This window comes from Giardia intestinalis, chromosome 5 (assembly GCF_000002435.2).
Source record: "Giardia intestinalis strain WB C6 chromosome 5, whole genome shotgun sequence".
NCBI lineage: Eukaryota > Fornicata > Diplomonadida > Hexamitidae > Giardia > Giardia duodenalis.
Window position 1 is genome coordinate 903,873 of NC_051860.1, and position 16,419 is coordinate 920,291.

Here is a 16,419-nt window from a genome sequence, read left to right on the forward strand (position 1 = left end):
CTTTTGGGTCGCATTCGCACAGCTCGTAAAAAATGCAATGGAGAGGTCGTGCAGATGCCCCAAATACTACGCAGTGGCAAGATATATTTGACAAGAAGGCCTACGGAAAGACTGCACTGGAGGTCTACGAAGAAGTCAACACTTTACAATTACAGGCGGAGGAATATGCGCGACACCAAGCAATACGAAAGGAAGCTGTAGAGCACTTTGTAGCGAATCCGTCATCGTCTGACAGCCTAGACTTGTCGGAGGAGGATAGAGCCTTCATGGAGGATTACAAGGCAAGGTTGGTAAGCAAACTAACGGCAGCTCAAAATGAATGCCTGGAGCAATTCACTGGGTTCAGGGAAATCACTGCAGAGGAATACACGTCGTGGATTGCTGATGGAGCCAGTATCGTGCTGCTCCACAATGACTCTACTCGCGCCAGTGTGCGGACTCTCGAGATGCTGCGAAGACTTTCAGAGCGGTACATATGCCTGCGCACGGCATGGATCAAGGCGACCGATGCTTGTAAGGGGTACCCGAAAGAGCTGTGTCCGACAATAGTCGTCTACTTAGATGGAAAACCTGTGCATAATTTCGTTGGTCAGGAGGCATGTGGCGGGTCAAACACTACAATGGAGTATCTGGAAACCTTAATAGGCGCCTACCTTCCTCTTCGCAACTATACGTCCAGGCCAGCGTGTGATGTAGAAGACGAGACAAAAGAGGTGGTAGTTGCAAAATTAAGAATAGGCAAATAGGAAATACTCGATAACCAGGTTCAGGGTTACATTCCCAGAGTTACGTTCAGCCGGCGCTCCACCCATTTTATATATCCATAAAATCGCAGATGACAAGGAGTAACAAGGAGCCCATTACCGTCATGTATGCCTCCGCAACAGGCACAATACAGCGACTAGCCGACCAATTGGTTGGAGACTTGTGTGCCCGCGAAGCTAGCGTCTCCAGTATCAATATGAAGGCGTTTGCAAAGCCGTATAATATACCTCGTGGGACGATCATTTATATGACGTGCACCTTTTTTGCTGGGGAGCACCCTCCGGCCTCCAAGGAGTTCATTGCGTGGTTACAGACCGTGAATCCGAGCTTGAGACCGTTCCGAGACATCAGATTTGCAGTATTTGGCATGGGATCGAAGAATTACACTACCTTCTGTGCAGCGTCGAAGAATGCTGATAAAAGCATCGAGATATTTGGAGGCACTCGGATACTTGATGCACTACACCTTGACCGGGACGAGTTCAAAAGTGATGACAGCGCGTACATTCACTGGAAGAAGGATCTTTTCAAAGTGCTAGGCCTTTCTGAACAACCGGTCATTTCCACCAACAAGATCATAGTCACAAAGAACACCTCTCTTCCAGACAAGTGGGTTTGCGACGTGTCTCCTCTTGGCTATAAAAGAGGTATAATGTCCAAGGTAAAGGTGCTCAGCGACGGAAAAGTCGACGGCGTTGTTCACCTCTATGAGATCACGTGTCCGTGCATGAAGTACGAGGCCGGCGGACACTGTGCCATTCTCCCACGAAATCGAGCAGAGGACATCAAGGCCCTGCTTGCCAAGGGACATATATCACTAGATCATGGGTGTAAGGTGGTAGCAGAGGCATCAGATATTGTGGTTGTCGAACACGCAAGCTGGGTCCGCTCTGCAGTCAACGCTGTTCTACCGCTAGGTAGACCGATCTATGTATTAGATCTCCTCTCTCAATACTTAGACTTTTCAACGGTAATAGATTTCACCAGCTTCAAAGAGCTGGTTCCTTACGTTACCGACGGAGCTCAATACAGACAGGCTCTCCATATGTTGGAAGATCCTACTCTCTTTAAAACCGTGTTCCTAGATACAAGGCTGAACATGATAGATATATTTACCAAGTTCTCCTCCCTCAAGGTCCCCATTCATACACTCATCGAACACATGCCAGCTATGACCCATCGCATGTACTCTATAGCATCTGCTCCAAGCTATGTCGGAGAAACTAGATTGCAATTTATTGTCTCGGATGTCGACTTCGAATGCGAAACTCTCAGCAAGACTATCGAGAAGAGACCTGGTCTCTCTACTGGATATCTTTCCCGTTTGCAAGAGGGAAGCGCCGTCTTCTTCCAGACATTCAGTTCACCTGTGAGGTGTGGGGATGAGTTCAGAGGCGTTCCATCTATTACAGTTGGTCTGGGGACTGGGCTAGCTCCGTGCCGATCTCGATTACAGCATCGCTTAGCTTTGCGGCTAGAGCAGCTCAAGCGGGCCGCTCCTGGCGAGTTTATTCAGCCACTTGACCCATACATGACATTCATAGGACTGCGTCGTGAATCAGATCTTAAGGAGCTCATCGACGAGTTGAGGGATTTTGTTCGTAAAGGGATTGCAACCATCTTCGTAGCCTTTTCTCGCGAAGAAAAAAGCCGAGAGTGGTTTGAGATCATACCCAATGATGCTGATGGGCACGCTCTTGCAGATGTGGATAAGACAGCATTTTGTGCGGAGTATAAGTGCTATGTAACGCGTCTAATGGGTGAATATGCAAATAATATACGGAACTTTGTAACAAGCAAAGACACGTGCGTTATAACGTATTGTGGTAAGGCTGGGAATGTACCACAGGAAATTGAAGGGGTTATCCTACGATCTCTTGTTAGTAGCGGAATGACAGAAAAGGATGCTAAGGCTCGCTGGGAGAAATTGCGTGCAGACCAGAACCTTATCTTTGAGGCTTGGTAGCCATCAAATCTAGCGAAGTGAACACTTCTATAGTTGACTACAGATGCACTTGCTATCATCCAGCGCGGCACCGCAAAGGGGACAAGGCACCTCTCCTGACTGCGCTCGCCATTCTAGTTTCTTTGACAGCCCGCAGACAGCCTCTGGAGACGGTACTAATTCACGAAGAAGTGGCATAAGGTACTGTTTTTCCTCAGAAAGAGGGACAAGACTTAGCATTTTGGATGAGTTAGTATTAGTTAGAAGAGGGTCTGCATAGCATTTGAGCACATGCTCAGGAATAGAAAGGAAAGGTCGAAACAATGAAACATGCCCTAGCTGCCGCTTTGGCTTATAAAGCTGAGTAGCATCAGATAGATATCGCTTGTATGCGATTGTAGGGTCCACTTGAAGATTAGGAAACTCAAGAAACTCTTCTGCGGAAGCAATACCAGGGCTCAGATCACCTAGAACAGCAGAGTGCATGATTGTGCTAGCCACAGAGTTTGAGTCACGAATATCGAACACCAGTGGGATATTTTCTGCTTGAGCATGATGTAGGGCTGAGTGGAGAATAGAAAAGTAACCAGCACCTTCATCGTTGTGTTGTCTAAGACTGTAAGGTAGCATCACATCATCCAATGCACTGACGGAAGAGCCTAAGTAGTCACGCATGTAATTCCGAAAGGCAGTGAAACAGAGATTTGAGAAGGATAGTACGAGGAATCTGCCACCCGGAAAGAACACAGGACACCGCGCAAGGGTTTTGGTGAGTGCTCGTTTAAGCTCCTCTCGAAGACAGACTACGCATCCCTTTGAGCCTTTGAATATAATGCCTTCAGCAGAGCTTCCGCAGCGAGGGCAGCAACCAACTGATCCGCTCTGTACTGAAGATTGGGGGGCTACAGATACATCAATGCCCCACCGTCTTTTGAAGAGTTCACCTATCTCCTTATAATGAGCGTCAACCTGCTTATTAACCCAGGGGCTCCTCTTATAGATTAGGACTGCCTGGGCAAGGAAGAAGGTCAGGATATTGTCAAGATTGCGCGTGACCAACCCTTGCTGGTTCAGCTCTGAAAGTAAGTAGTAAAGCGCCTCTGCACTGGAAAGACAGCCGCTATTCTTCTGCTTGTGCTGTCTCCAAAAGATTGTTGTGTAGGGCTCCAACTCCACAAGTTGAACGCTGGGTGTGCACTTCTGTGCATCAGACGCAGTGGTTATGTTAGAAGAAGGGGAGTACAGTCCCAGTTGACGCAAGCACTTGTTAACCTGGTTCCATGTGCAGTCTAAAATGTAGATTCGACGAATCGCGCTCCACTGTACCTCAGAGACTTTCTTTGCACCTCTCCCAGTCATAAGGAGAACTGATCCATTCTCCAGAGTGTCTCTGAGATCTTCTTCAGCCTCCCCGGAAAAGTACCTTACCGTTACATTTTCTGAAGAAGTCACCACACCGTGAACCGATGACTTGGAGTTCTTCTCCCCACGGTAGCAAAGGAAGCTCACTGGTATCGGAGGCCTTGCAGGGCTAAAGCTGGGGGCATTGGTTAAAAGGTGACAAAAGTAGCAGTACCACTGCTGCATTGAGCCACATTTTGGACACTTTGCACGTGTTCTAATAGACAGCAACGTTGAAGGACTCACTTCGGGCACAATTGTCTCTAAAATCGTTGACATCATGCTCTTCGTCTGAAAATAAAAACAGGCTCCCTAGTATTCTTAGCCCGCGGAATGAATCTGGAGGAGCTGCTGAAACCCTTTAAAGATGCGTCAGCAGCGTGGGAAATAGATATAGCACAAATTCTAGACGAATACATTGAGGAATCAGACCTCCACAGCGAATTTATAGACTTCCGTAGTATAGCTACATTGCTTAAGGGAAGCACAAATGTCTTTGCACGGAAAGTGGATTATATCCACGACTTTGCTACAAGAATGTTTTCAAACTGCAGCGCACACATCCAGATAAGACCCAAGGGAGCGCGTCGGGCCCAGCCAAGCAGAGACGGGCTTTCCGCACAGATCGTTGACTGCTCTGAGCTACCAGATTTACAGTCGTATGTTACTAGTCTTTGTGGACCAATCCCGCCCCAGATTGCCGAAGATTTTCTGTCACGAAAGCTATTCGTTTCAGACGTATGTACAGACATAGCAAACATTGATTACAAAATTATTCCCAAGCAGCCTGCTACTGTTCTACTCGCAGGGGAGACTGATAATGCAGTGCCAACGGCCACACCATTTTACCGAGCCCATAGGGACATGTTGACGGGAGCTCTTTTGCTTGAAACATGGAACGCTGGAGCCCTTATTTGTGCACTGGGGAGTTCACTCAAGGATTGTTCTAACAGTCAGATGGATGTGCACTTAACTGAAAACCTTTCTGAACCAAATCAACCAGAACGTTCATCTGTAGCTCTAGTGGATAGATTTGTGGACCCTGTTCCTGTCTGCATGGTTACTCCTATTGCCCTTTCCTCGGTGAACATGGGTGGGTTGAGCACACCACATAACAGTAGGGTCGACCTCCTGCACGGAGCAACAGGTATAGACATTCCCGAAGATAGGCATGACGCTCACACTGTCGTAGATGAGGACTTATCAAGAGTACCAATGGTAGATGCGATAACACATGACAGTTCAACCGAATCTACTCTGAATCAAGCTCCAGTTGGTTTAGAACACGCTAGAAATGACCATAATAATTCAGGACCTAAAGTACCAGCTACTTCTACCCATACACTTACAAATCAACGCAAGTTATTTGATCTGTCTATCAACTCAACATATCGAGACTTGATAGACAAACTTACAGTAGCAATTACAAAAGACACCAACACACATAAGCATCACGCAAAATCGCGACGCACTTATCTTAATCCACGCGCCCTTCAAGTAGCAAGAGATGCTCGGCTCAAAGAGATTGAGGCGCACCCAGACGGATTTCGGCAATGTGTAATCAAGGAGAGTCTACTCGGGGTCTGTAGCAACATTATTTCTTTAGGTGACAGCACCACCACCAACACTAAGCGGCAATCTGGACAGCAAGTGAAGAGAACAGCAGCACCAAACCAACCGTCACCCGATGCAATACTCGTTACAAATATTGATCCTAATAATCCCAACGAGCCCGATGATCTAGCTTCTGGAGCCATCAGCGATGGAACTTATGATCCACCTGTATCTATTGGACAGGCACACGACACCTCAGAGTCCACTTTAGTAAGAAGAGACGGCACAGCCGAACGTACCAGTTTTGAATCTGTCATCCAAAAAAAGATCTTAGAAATCCAAAGAGAGGCGGCTATTTATAGTACTTCTAAACCTATTTTAAAATGGAGTACGTACGTTGAGAATGTACTTTCTGATGAAGAAAGCCGACCACTGTTCAATATAGAATTGCTTTTGGAGAAGTACAGGTGCGAACTTACAACATCTAGGACACAGCTATCAACCTTATGCAAATCAACACACAGTAGGTATGACATAGTGCGATCGTTTGCTGCTATTCTCCATATTGCTAGTGAAAAGGAATGCGTGCTATCCAGTACAGAAGACGGCGACGTTATTATAAATTAGGTCCTTTCTGTGCGCGTGCGTGTGCAAGTAGGAGTCTATCATCTCCCGGTATTACCTCTGAAAACTTATGCTGGAGCCTGCAAGTCCATATTTCTACTTTCTCACACACCTTATCTTTGCTATTGGTATCGCTTATGATTGAATGTTCGGTCTTAAACAGCATCGTGCCAGTCATATTTTGCGAGGCTAGCAACAGCTCGTCTTGAAAGGTAGAGTATATGTTTTGGGGCGCCCAGAGCAGCCTTGCGTGGGGATTATATCCATTTAGTGTCACCTGCATGTTAGGAGAGCGCTTACTAGTGGCGAGAAACAAGCTAGCATATTCATGAGAAACACGCAGAGCGCTAATAACTGCCTCAGGATCTTCTCTATCAATAGTGAGGACCTGTCCGATCCCAGTGTATCCTTCAGTTTCAGTTTTATAATATAATATTGTGTTAGGACGCTTTTCACATACATCACATCTCAGAATACCATTTATATTTATGGGATTGCCTCGCACGGTCAGCAGAGACAGGCTCAGATCCTCCAAGAATGAGCATATACACCCGTTGACATCTGCAAGAGACAGTATGTATGTGTATTCGTGACGCTCCTGGTAATGAAATAGGGCGTAGAGAAAGTCGCGCAGTTGAGCCATTAACATTTTTATATTCTGCCACCCTTGTTCTCTGGGCATCGGCATAATGAGGTCTGCCATCGGAAGGTTGTGCACTACAAGAAGAACTCTTACTGGACGAACGGAGGCTATGCGTGAGTAGAGGACTCTAGAGAAAGCATACTTTAACCGAATGGTCCTTGCATCTACACAGGGTTCACTACTCGCATGTGGGCCGATATATGATTGCCGAGTTTGCTGTGCTCCTGGTCCAAAGCAAAATCTTTTTCTCAGGCTGGTAGGAGACAACGAAAAGATACCGCTGTCTAACAGTTTTGAGGGATCGGCTTTTTTTGGTAGTATATCTTCTATCGTAGTAAGTCCCCGCTGTACTGGATTTACAAAAAGCTGATTTGTCGACACACAACTACGCTCGTTAATGGTGAACAATCCAATCATTCGCAAAACATCTGATTTTCCTTGGAAGTCAATAGATCTTGCGCGAGATGATTCAGACAAAAATGCTACGTGTTCATCAGCTGGAGTTGAGACCTTTTCGTGTATGTACGCGTCATGCTTGTATATGTTCAACGCACAACTTTCTCCTCGAAGGCACTCTGGAAGATCAATCTGGAGAAAGTCAATAACTTCTTTAAAATTAATTGTGGCAACACAGATTTTAGTACCATACTCAATTATCCGTACAAGCGGTTGCTCTACAATCTTCGTGTACAGATCATGCGAAATCTCTTCCAAGGTACACTTTGGAGACACCATTACTTTTATCGACGGAAAAAGATCTGAGCAGGGTGTTACCTCAAGAGTATAGTGTGTGGACGGATACTTATTAACATATTCTAAATATAGAGGAATCTGTTGAACTACCGCGCGTGACAGAGGCATCATGAACAGACCTGCTAACTTGAGAGCATGCATTCCTACGGGGGGACATGTTTCCAGCTCAAGTGGTTCTAAGCTCAGTTCTACCCTGTCGTTAACTTCATAGATAAACTCTTTAAAGGAAGGTGCTCGGTCTATGCATGATCCAGATGCTTCTGATACCGGATTGCTCGGGTCTAGACCCAAATAGAGCATTCCAGAGGCTACTGGCTCTGTCTGTCGTTCTATGGGAGAGAGCTGGTGGTCCTGTGATCTTTTATAATAGAGACGAAAGTCAAGTTCGGCCATCAGTTTTTCATTAGAAGAATCTGGTGAGCTCTGATGGCACGCTTCGAGAACATATCTTATAAAAGTACGCTTCGCCAACGATGCAACATTTGTCTTTGTAGCCTGGTCAGTTATAAGCTCTCCTAAAAGTGTGCATCCACTAGCTAGAACAGAACATGAAGGAAGAGAAAGGTCCGGTGACACTGTTGCTATGAGTCTGCGAATCAGAACAATGTCCTCCTTTGTTAGGTATAATATTAAGAAGAAGAGCTGCGAATTATAACTTGCTTTTTGCGTTGTGAAGTACCACAGCGTCTGTTCTCCGTGACAACTAGAAGAACTAGTTTTCTGCTCTATATCTACTATAGGCCACGTAATATTACAAGAATAATTAAGAGGCTTTTGAATGCAAAGGATCTTATTATTTTTAACAAAGAGGGGGTAAATTGAGACTGCAGACCAATCCGGTGCGCATCCCCGATTGCGAAGAAACTCCAACCCAGCGAAACAAGGAAGTTCATAGGTAGTGGGTGTGATAGTGATAATACCGTCAGGAGAGACACCAGTTAGCCTTTGTGATAGGACTGAGACTCTCCTCGTATGTTGTTTGGTCGACAACGTAGTTAGCTGCTTCAAAGTGGACCTGTGCTTCTGTACTTGCTGCCAATAAATCTTCTCAATCGGATACTTATTTGATCTACATATGTGCTGGAATGCAGAGACCCTCATATAGAACAGCATATATATTGTCTCTTTCTTCTGGTTGTCAATTGACAGTACTCTTGTTATATCAACTAACGATATATGAGAGTCACTAATTCTATAGCAGCGTACATCGGAAAGGGATAAGTTACATGAGGGACCAACCAGAGTCTCATCTGTCAACAAATCTGACTCCATGTCTGAGGCACGTGCGACAGACAGTGGCTGATCCGAAGGAACATATAGATAGGGAAGCACATATGCAAGATAATGTCCGTGGCCGCTTGTTCCCTGATGAGTTATGACTGAGACTAATATGTACTTGCTATCCGCGTCACTTAGAAACTCCGTAGCGCCTTGGACCTTTGATAAATCCAGGCGCTCAGATAGCCTAATTGGTGACATATCTTTTTCAACAGCTGCTTTCTTTGGATTGTAGATTGATCTCTGAAGCGAAATGATAAGAACATCCGGCAACCTCTTGATTGTATAAGTGACTGCTGTCTGAGAAACATTGTTATGCATCAGATTTTCCTTTTCAAAAAGCGTGCGGAGGCTATCATCCAGCTTTCCGGTTAATGGCGCTGGAACATTTATAAAAAGGTCATGCTGGGGCACTATATCTTTTGAAGTGGAGTCTGTGGAAACACCCGGCTTCTTTCCCCTTTCTATGAGCTTATAGCCCTCTATCAAGAAGAGCTTGTGAATATCTGATTCTATCGGAGTGTTCCGCAACTGATCAAACATAAACAAGATGAATTCCTGAGCGTCTCCTTGAGCATTTATATCAGGCAACAGTGTACTGAGAAAAGAGATAAACTTCTGTGTATCAAGGGCTTGAAAAGTAGTACTTATACTGGGAATGATAGCTTCACTACAGAGCGCAGTCTTCAGGGCAAGCGCGTTGACCAGCATTTCAGTAAATAGAGTTTGCAACTCCGTCAGAAAGTTTTGTGCTCCTTCACGTGATGTAATAACTAAATACCGGAATTTAGGAAGTGAGAACAACGCCTGTAAGGTAACGTTAATATAGCACGTCATCCCTTGGTTGGTGAGCCCCGGCATATACATGGAGGGAGAGAGAAGCTGCGACGCTTCAGACGAAGATATCGGATCTGGGCTATAGTGAATGTCTACCACAAAAGACACGTCGTTGTTTAGAAGGTCGGAGGAACATATTTCATAAAAGGTGCTACTCAGGAGCAAACCATTGTATAGAAACTCGTGCGTCTGCTTTACACTGCCGGAAGACTGTGTAGAAGGGGGTATCTGTATATCAAGCTTACAAGAAAGCTGCTTGACCCATATGCAAGGTCCAAAGGTGCGAAGCAAGAGCCTCTTCTCTTCCCAGCAAATGTGGCAATAAACACCTCTAACTATGAAAGAGGGGGAATAGAGGGTAGTACCACAGCCACAGCAATGCCATAGCACGTGAGTATCTGCAAGTTGTTCTATGTCATTCATGAAAGTGGGCAAACAAGAAATGGACAAGGCCTTGGTTCGCTTCTTGAAATGCCGAAGTCTCCAGAATAAAAATATGAAGGACTTTAATTTACAGTACAGGCAGCCCAATTGGTCAAATTCCTTCCTCCTAAAAATATACAGAGCGACGCCAATCCATGCTATTTATTCTTTAAACGAATAAAAGAAAGAAGCTCAACGTTTAATACTTGCTGCCTCTTAAACCGAGGAAAGTCTTCTCCAGAAAATAAGAAGTCATTTCCATATGTCTCCGACTGACCTGTCTGAGCATAATACATGTCTCCATAAAGAACTACAGCGCTTCCACCCCCAGCACCAAAGGTCAGCATTTCCTCTTGTCTAACTTGGAATATGGTGTTTTTTCCAGTCGTATGATAGACCTTTGTTGCTTGACTCGAGTCTTCTACAGAGCCTCGCGTCTCGTGGGAAAACACAAAGTTATCAGAGGTCCCGTTAGGGATTCCAATCATGCCTACAGGCTGTGTCATGAAGACACCGCATACCTGCATATTAGTAGTCTGGATAAGGAGAAGGGATGCAGTGTCATAAACCAATCTCTGCGTGGAGCTGGGAGAACCGACGTGAATATCTCCTCGAGCACACTTGTTCATTGCTGCATAGAGATGTGAGAGGTGCCTTCCGTCGAAGTTCATACTATATATGACTGCCACTTTGTACTTGCTGATTGAGGTACCCATCGAATGGTACTCAGGAGGTAAGTGCACCAGAAGTTCTTTTATCAAAGGCGTTGTTAAGAGCTTAGACCTACGATCCAGTTGGAAGACTCCATCGCCTGTCTTGGTTGTTGAATTGGTTATATTACAGGTCATGCCATGTGAGGTCAGATTAGAACAGGCACTTGCTGCGGCCAGCTGGCGAATACAAAGAGACTTAGATGTTGTATCCACATCTCGTTCTGGATCAAAGTAAAGCATTGCGAGGGAAAAGCCTCCCACGACACGGGTATTAACAGCCGAGTCATTGTCGCTATCGTCAATACGAGAACTACTGCTCTCCACAACGAGGTTACCATCTGATACGTACTCCAGGGAGCCTCGGCGCATACGCTCAATCTCCAAGCTCTTTCGGATATCGCTGTTCGTTATTTGAAGGCAGATAGCGTCCATGCATTCTTTTATTACGTCTGCAAGACCCCTTTCAAGGGTCTGGCGCTCTATTGAGAGGATCCCGTGGGCACCTCGATTTGTTGGTATGATTGGTGCCCCCTTTCTTGTCTTGTGTGTGTTATAAACTGTCTGCATGATACTGGATCCCACCACAATACTGTCGTGCTTCAGCATATCGTTAAGCGATTCTATCCCCTGCTGAAGACTCTCAATATTTTCACGCGAAAAGGACTTGCGCATATGTTTCGATGGTCTTACTTGAAGCAGCGACATTACTGGAAGATCAATGGCCAGGTCGGAGTCACTGAGATCCTTGTTCTTATGGCGCTGCTTTGCTATACTGTCTTCAGGCGTTTTCCATAACTTTGAGTCTATCGATTTGAAAAACTGTTTCTCTCTGGTCTTAGACGATGCACAGAATTGCTTTAAACTGATATATACCGAATCTGAGGTACCAGGCCACAGAGGTTTGGAGGAGCTACTGTACTTCTTATCATATATGTTTCGCTTAGCCTCCTTTTCTGTCTTGCTGGTCATATAGGAAAGAATACTATTGCTATCTGCTTGGATAATAGCCTTTTCTCTTGCTGTCATGGTAACGAGCTTCTTGCTTCTAAATTTACGACACCTGCGGCGGAGAATCTCCGAATCGACATCAAGGCATGGTTCGTAGACATACATTGTAAAGTCTTCTGTTCCGGACGAACTTAAATAATTTGTTGGCCCCCTTACGTTGTCCTGGTTGCTGTCCTCTGTGATGGTGTCCGAAGACTGTGATTCCTGCACAGATGAGACATGACTTGATCCTTCTGTTGGAAAGTGTTTTCCCGAGAAAGAAGCCTGTTTACCGTGCTTAGTCCCAAAGCCTTGACTTATGGGGTCAAGATTGGGTTGCGAGAGAAATCCTATGTTGAACCTATCTGGCTCTGCCTTCACCATAGATGTCTCCACGGGACTTTGAAACTTGACTGTTCTAGGTCCTATACTGGCACTGCGTGCGGATACAAAGGAGGGGATGTGGCTCATTGAAGATGCACCGTGTGTCATCTCGGTCTCTGCATGCGATACCTCGTGCTCTCCTGTGTACTCGAGACTGGTGGAGATGGCAATTTGAGATGCAGACCTTATTATAGGCAGGGACGGATCTCGCCTATTTGTTACAATAGAAAAGTTACTTCCTAAATCGTGATTGCTTTCGCCTTTATTGTGACCACCATCTTTGGAAGTATGTTGGGTTTCAGTATTTTGAGAGGGAACCACCTCCGTGGCGTTTGGAAAATAGGCTGTCAACGAAGTTTTTCGGGGCTCCCACGTTGAAATCTTTTTACCAACCTGTAGGGTATGTGAACTAAGTAAAGTTTTATTAAGTTGGTTCATTAGGGCATCTATCTTGCGAGGCAGACCAAAAAAGATTAACACTGATTCGTCATATAATCGAATTTTCAGGTATCTGTGTACACCGCTTCGAGCTGTCACCAGTTGTGAAAACCGATCAATCAAGATTGGCGAGCTAAGAAAACTGTTGGACTTAACCTTGCAGTTGTCTGAAAGTAGGTAGCTAGATCGGTAGCTGATTATTTTACGTAGAAAGGAGAGATTGAGCACTCTGTACTTGGTTTTCTTGGAGCGGCAGGGGTTGATAGCCCCAAAGCAGTGATAGAAGTTTAGCGGGCAAGACTCGTCTTTAACCCGGCCTTTATGAGCCTTAAACTCAGCATTAATCGCTGAAAGAGTCGTATCATCAGGGGCTACACCTAAGGCTCGCAGAATGATAAGCTCGTCATGCTGAAATCTGGGTTCTTCTAAGCATGAATGAACGGTTACACAATCTATGCAGTAGAGGTTTAAGAGGGATGTATGGCTAGAGTTAGAGCAGAAGTTGGTTGAATAGCTGTAAGATTGGGTTTCCATGGCCAAAAAGGCGAGGGAGTTGCCCCCAATAGTGGCCTTGCCTGGGATCAGTCGTCCAGTGGGAAGCACCAGGAACACATATGTTGAGAAATCATCAATACGTGGTGGCACAATCCATCCGCACGCTGGTTGCTTCGAGGTTGACGGTGTACACATTTTTTGATGTTCAAAGCTATTATTGAAGTCGCAATCCAAACTTCCCTCTGATGAGCACCTGAGATGGATGAGTTTAAACCTTGCAAGCACGATAGCTATATACAGAATCACAGATTTACATGAAAGATCTTAACTTCTGGTGGCACATTCTGGTAGAAAGGAGGTACACATGATAGAGATGAATTAAAATGCCCGTCCCCATCCCCGGCACGCCCTGCCCCGACTTCGAGGTCGACGTCGTCACCCCTGAGCTTAAGTTCGCCAAGCGTAAGCTCTCTGACTACAAGGGCAAGTACCTGATTGTCTTCTTCTATCCGCTCGACTTCACCTTCGTCTGCCCCTCGGAGATCATCCACTTCTCGAACCTGGCTGAGCAGCTGAAGAAGAAGTGCAACGCGGAGATCATCATCGGCTCGACGGACTCCGTCTACAGCCACTACGCCTGGTGCCTCCAGGGCCAGAACGAGGGCGGCATCGGGACGTGCAAGTGCGACCTCTTCGCCGACACGAACCACAAGATGGCCCGCGACTTCGGCGTTCTGGTCGAGGACGCCGGCATTGCGCTCCGCGGGATGTTCATCGTCTCTGACAAGGGCGTCGTTCGCCACGTCACGATCAACGATCTTCCAGTGGGTCGCTCGGTGGAGGAGGCCATGCGCCTGGTCCAGGCCTTCCAGTACGCTGATAAAACCGGCGGCGACATCCCGTGCGGCTGGACCCCCGAGAAGAATGACACTATCATCCCCGACCCCGAGAAGAAGAAGGAGTACTTCTCCAAGACGTTCAAAGAGTGAGTAAATAAGGGACCAGTATCTTGCGCGATTTCTACTTATCTACTTAAAATCAAAAACTCAGGAGGGATGTATTCAAATCCCGCATGGGAGTGGTTCCACACAAGGGGCATGTGCGCTCGAAGCAGCGACTATGAGATCTTCTCGTTCTACAGCAGTTTGTATGACATGCTTGATTTGAAGATGTGTGTCTGGGCATTGTGGGTACTAATATATACGCTTCCTCTGTTTACGTTCATAGAAGTATGCTCCATCACCCTTGCAACGCTAAATGCATATATTGCAGGACTTCTAGTGCCTATTCCGGCTCCGTGTTTGTATTCTGTATATATATCGGTAAGAGTTTTTTCGGCTGATGAGTTCATCCTCTTTCCCGCTGTACTCATGCTCCTTCTGCGAGCAGTCTTTACGCCTTTGAAGAAGGAGCTATCGACGCTATTTTTCTGGACCAACTTCATATGTGTTTTAATCTGTACCGGATGTGTCTCTTTAATTACAGGTAGATCGAACCTTCAAATGGTTGCTTTCACTGGTATCTTAGCGGTTCTTTGTTACATATATGCCACTTGGACACCATTTTGCATGCGCATTGCAGAGGGAGTTGTCCTTTTAATATTGCTTTGCATATATACAGATAGATCTGCAAGCTTCGAGTACGCCTTCCAGCTCTGTCTCATGGGTGCCATTACAGGCATCTTGGTCCCCCTTGTATTTTTGACCATGGACCGAACAACCGTTAGGTCAGCATTCCCTATTCTTTTTAAGCCAATTGCAATCATAAAGAAAGCTAGGAAGAAAGATGCGGCGGTGCTGCCCATTGCTTTGAGCTTTTCTTTCCTCTATAGCGCCTATCAGATTACTCTTCTTGTACCCTTGCTGTTGGGGATATACTATTACAAAAAGTACACGCAAAGCTAAAGGTGCTCTAGATTCTAGCGTCCGTTATTGTAATAAATATCCGCTAGGTATCGTGCATCAGAATTGATGGGCTCCAGTATATACAGACCAGTGTGGTAGTCTAGATACGATGACAGGCTCGGCCTTCCACAGCTGTGTCCTACACTCTCATACGTTCTACACAGAGTCGTCAATTGAGGAAGCGTTCGGAGAAAGCTGGCAGGATCTGTGGCCACAGCCTCCTTCAACGGTGCTACGCTAACGTCAAAGTGGGGCCTTATTTCTTTAGAAAGCTCAAGAAACTTATCCCATTGCTCTATAAGGGTGTATTCGCTAGTTGTGGTGGCTACCACATTAATTATATCTACAAGGGCACTGAGTACTACTGCATATGTCAAGGTTCTGCCTTCGTTGATGATTTGGAGGATGGTGCTTGTAACCCCCAGGTTAACGTAGAGCTCTGGACGAAATGCCCAGTGAGCCAGTGACTCCTCTGGAAGGGCTATGCCTTCAAGGCTTATGCCAGCCGGGCGGAGAATAGACTGGGCTAACTGGTATGCTTCCAGGGAGTATGCATAGGCTTCTGGTTGTGTAGGGCTTATCTTGAGCGAGACAGAGTCTATGCCTTGAGAGCCTAGATTTTTATTCATAGCAACAATTGCTGTAGATAACTTTTCAATAGATGCGTAGTTAGTCATGTTGTTGGCATCATCGTTCAAATATGCCACCAGGTTTACGGTATAACCTTTAAGTTTGGCCTTTTTAATGGCATTCTCTAACGATGATGAAAATGGAAGGGTACCCTTAGCCCACGTATCGCTGTCCCACTGTGCACAACCACCATATAAGTATATCGTTTTGATTGTGTGTCTATCAGTGAAGTTTAGTAGATAGTCAAACGCATTATCAGCATTTGATAGGAGGGAGCTGTAGGCAGGTAGCCCATCGAGCTTCGACTGAGACGTATGAGACCATGCATATATAGCTTTCTCAGTTTGGAGATAGTCGCTGAATAATTCATCAGAGATAGTCTGACCCGACGGCGGGGGGATCAACTGTGGCTTTCTAGTGACGAAGTAGACAATAAGAAACACCACAACACCCCCAATAACCAACGATGATAGCAGCAGTATAATACGGAGTATGTTTGTGCGTTTCATGCTAGGCTGGGGATCATAGTATCTTTTTGTTTTACGGGCTACTTGGGGGTCCGCCGGAATGTTCATTTTATCTTTGTAACTGTATAATCAGTTGTATAGGTAAATGCTCCCTGTAGTCTCAACCTTTGAATTGTAC

The 16,419-nt window shown here is 45.7% G+C and overlaps 9 protein-coding genes across 9 annotated transcripts; 5 read left to right on the forward strand and 4 right to left on the reverse strand.

The window, feature by feature from the left end:
- Positions 1 to 32: 32 nt before the first annotated feature.
- GL50803_0012795 (uncharacterized protein) lies at positions 33 to 746 on the forward strand (the record flags this gene model as incomplete). The annotated part of the gene is made up of 1 exon (XM_038045709.1): positions 33 to 746. The coding sequence occupies one exon, from the start codon at positions 33 to 35 to the stop codon at positions 744 to 746; it is 714 nt and encodes a 237-aa protein (XP_037902157.1).
- Positions 747 to 835: 89 nt separating this feature from the next.
- On the forward strand, positions 836 to 2,731 carry GL50803_0015897 (GiOR-2; the record flags this gene model as incomplete). The annotated part of the gene is made up of 1 exon (XM_001704146.1): positions 836 to 2,731. One exon carries the CDS (start codon positions 836 to 838, stop codon positions 2,729 to 2,731), a length of 1,896 nt encoding a protein of 631 aa, XP_001704198.1.
- A 27-nt stretch (positions 2,732 to 2,758) lies between these two features.
- Positions 2,759 to 4,297, reverse strand: GL50803_0015898 (DTW domain-containing protein; the record flags this gene model as incomplete). The annotated part of the gene is made up of 1 exon (XM_038045839.1): positions 2,759 to 4,297. One exon carries the CDS (start codon positions 4,295 to 4,297, stop codon positions 2,759 to 2,761), a length of 1,539 nt encoding a protein of 512 aa, XP_037902158.1.
- A 147-nt stretch (positions 4,298 to 4,444) lies between these two features.
- Positions 4,445 to 6,292, forward strand: GL50803_00102874 (uncharacterized protein; the record flags this gene model as incomplete). Its single annotated transcript, XM_038045609.1, has 1 exon — positions 4,445 to 6,292. One exon carries the CDS (start codon positions 4,445 to 4,447, stop codon positions 6,290 to 6,292), a length of 1,848 nt encoding a protein of 615 aa, XP_037902159.1.
- Positions 6,282 to 10,223, reverse strand: GL50803_0025809 (Ubiquitin carboxyl-terminal hydrolase; the record flags this gene model as incomplete). Its single annotated transcript, XM_038045995.1, has 1 exon — positions 6,282 to 10,223. One exon carries the CDS (start codon positions 10,221 to 10,223, stop codon positions 6,282 to 6,284), a length of 3,942 nt encoding a protein of 1,313 aa, XP_037902160.1.
- A 158-nt stretch (positions 10,224 to 10,381) lies between these two features.
- On the reverse strand, positions 10,382 to 13,435 carry GL50803_0060163 (TLD domain-containing protein; the record flags this gene model as incomplete). The annotated part of the gene is made up of 1 exon (XM_038046193.1): positions 10,382 to 13,435. The coding sequence occupies one exon, from the start codon at positions 13,433 to 13,435 to the stop codon at positions 10,382 to 10,384; it is 3,054 nt and encodes a 1,017-aa protein (XP_037902161.1).
- Positions 13,436 to 13,623: 188 nt separating this feature from the next.
- On the forward strand, positions 13,624 to 14,229 carry GL50803_0016076 (Peroxiredoxin 1; the record flags this gene model as incomplete). The annotated part of the gene is made up of 1 exon (XM_001704147.1): positions 13,624 to 14,229. The coding sequence occupies one exon, from the start codon at positions 13,624 to 13,626 to the stop codon at positions 14,227 to 14,229; it is 606 nt and encodes a 201-aa protein (XP_001704199.1).
- A 66-nt stretch (positions 14,230 to 14,295) lies between these two features.
- GL50803_0016077 (uncharacterized protein) lies at positions 14,296 to 15,144 on the forward strand (the record flags this gene model as incomplete). Its single annotated transcript, XM_001704148.1, has 1 exon — positions 14,296 to 15,144. One exon carries the CDS (start codon positions 14,296 to 14,298, stop codon positions 15,142 to 15,144), a length of 849 nt encoding a protein of 282 aa, XP_001704200.1.
- A 14-nt stretch (positions 15,145 to 15,158) lies between these two features.
- GL50803_0016078 (uncharacterized protein) lies at positions 15,159 to 16,349 on the reverse strand (the record flags this gene model as incomplete). Its single annotated transcript, XM_001704149.1, has 1 exon — positions 15,159 to 16,349. One exon carries the CDS (start codon positions 16,347 to 16,349, stop codon positions 15,159 to 15,161), a length of 1,191 nt encoding a protein of 396 aa, XP_001704201.1.
- Between the last annotated feature and the right edge of the window lie 70 nt (positions 16,350 to 16,419).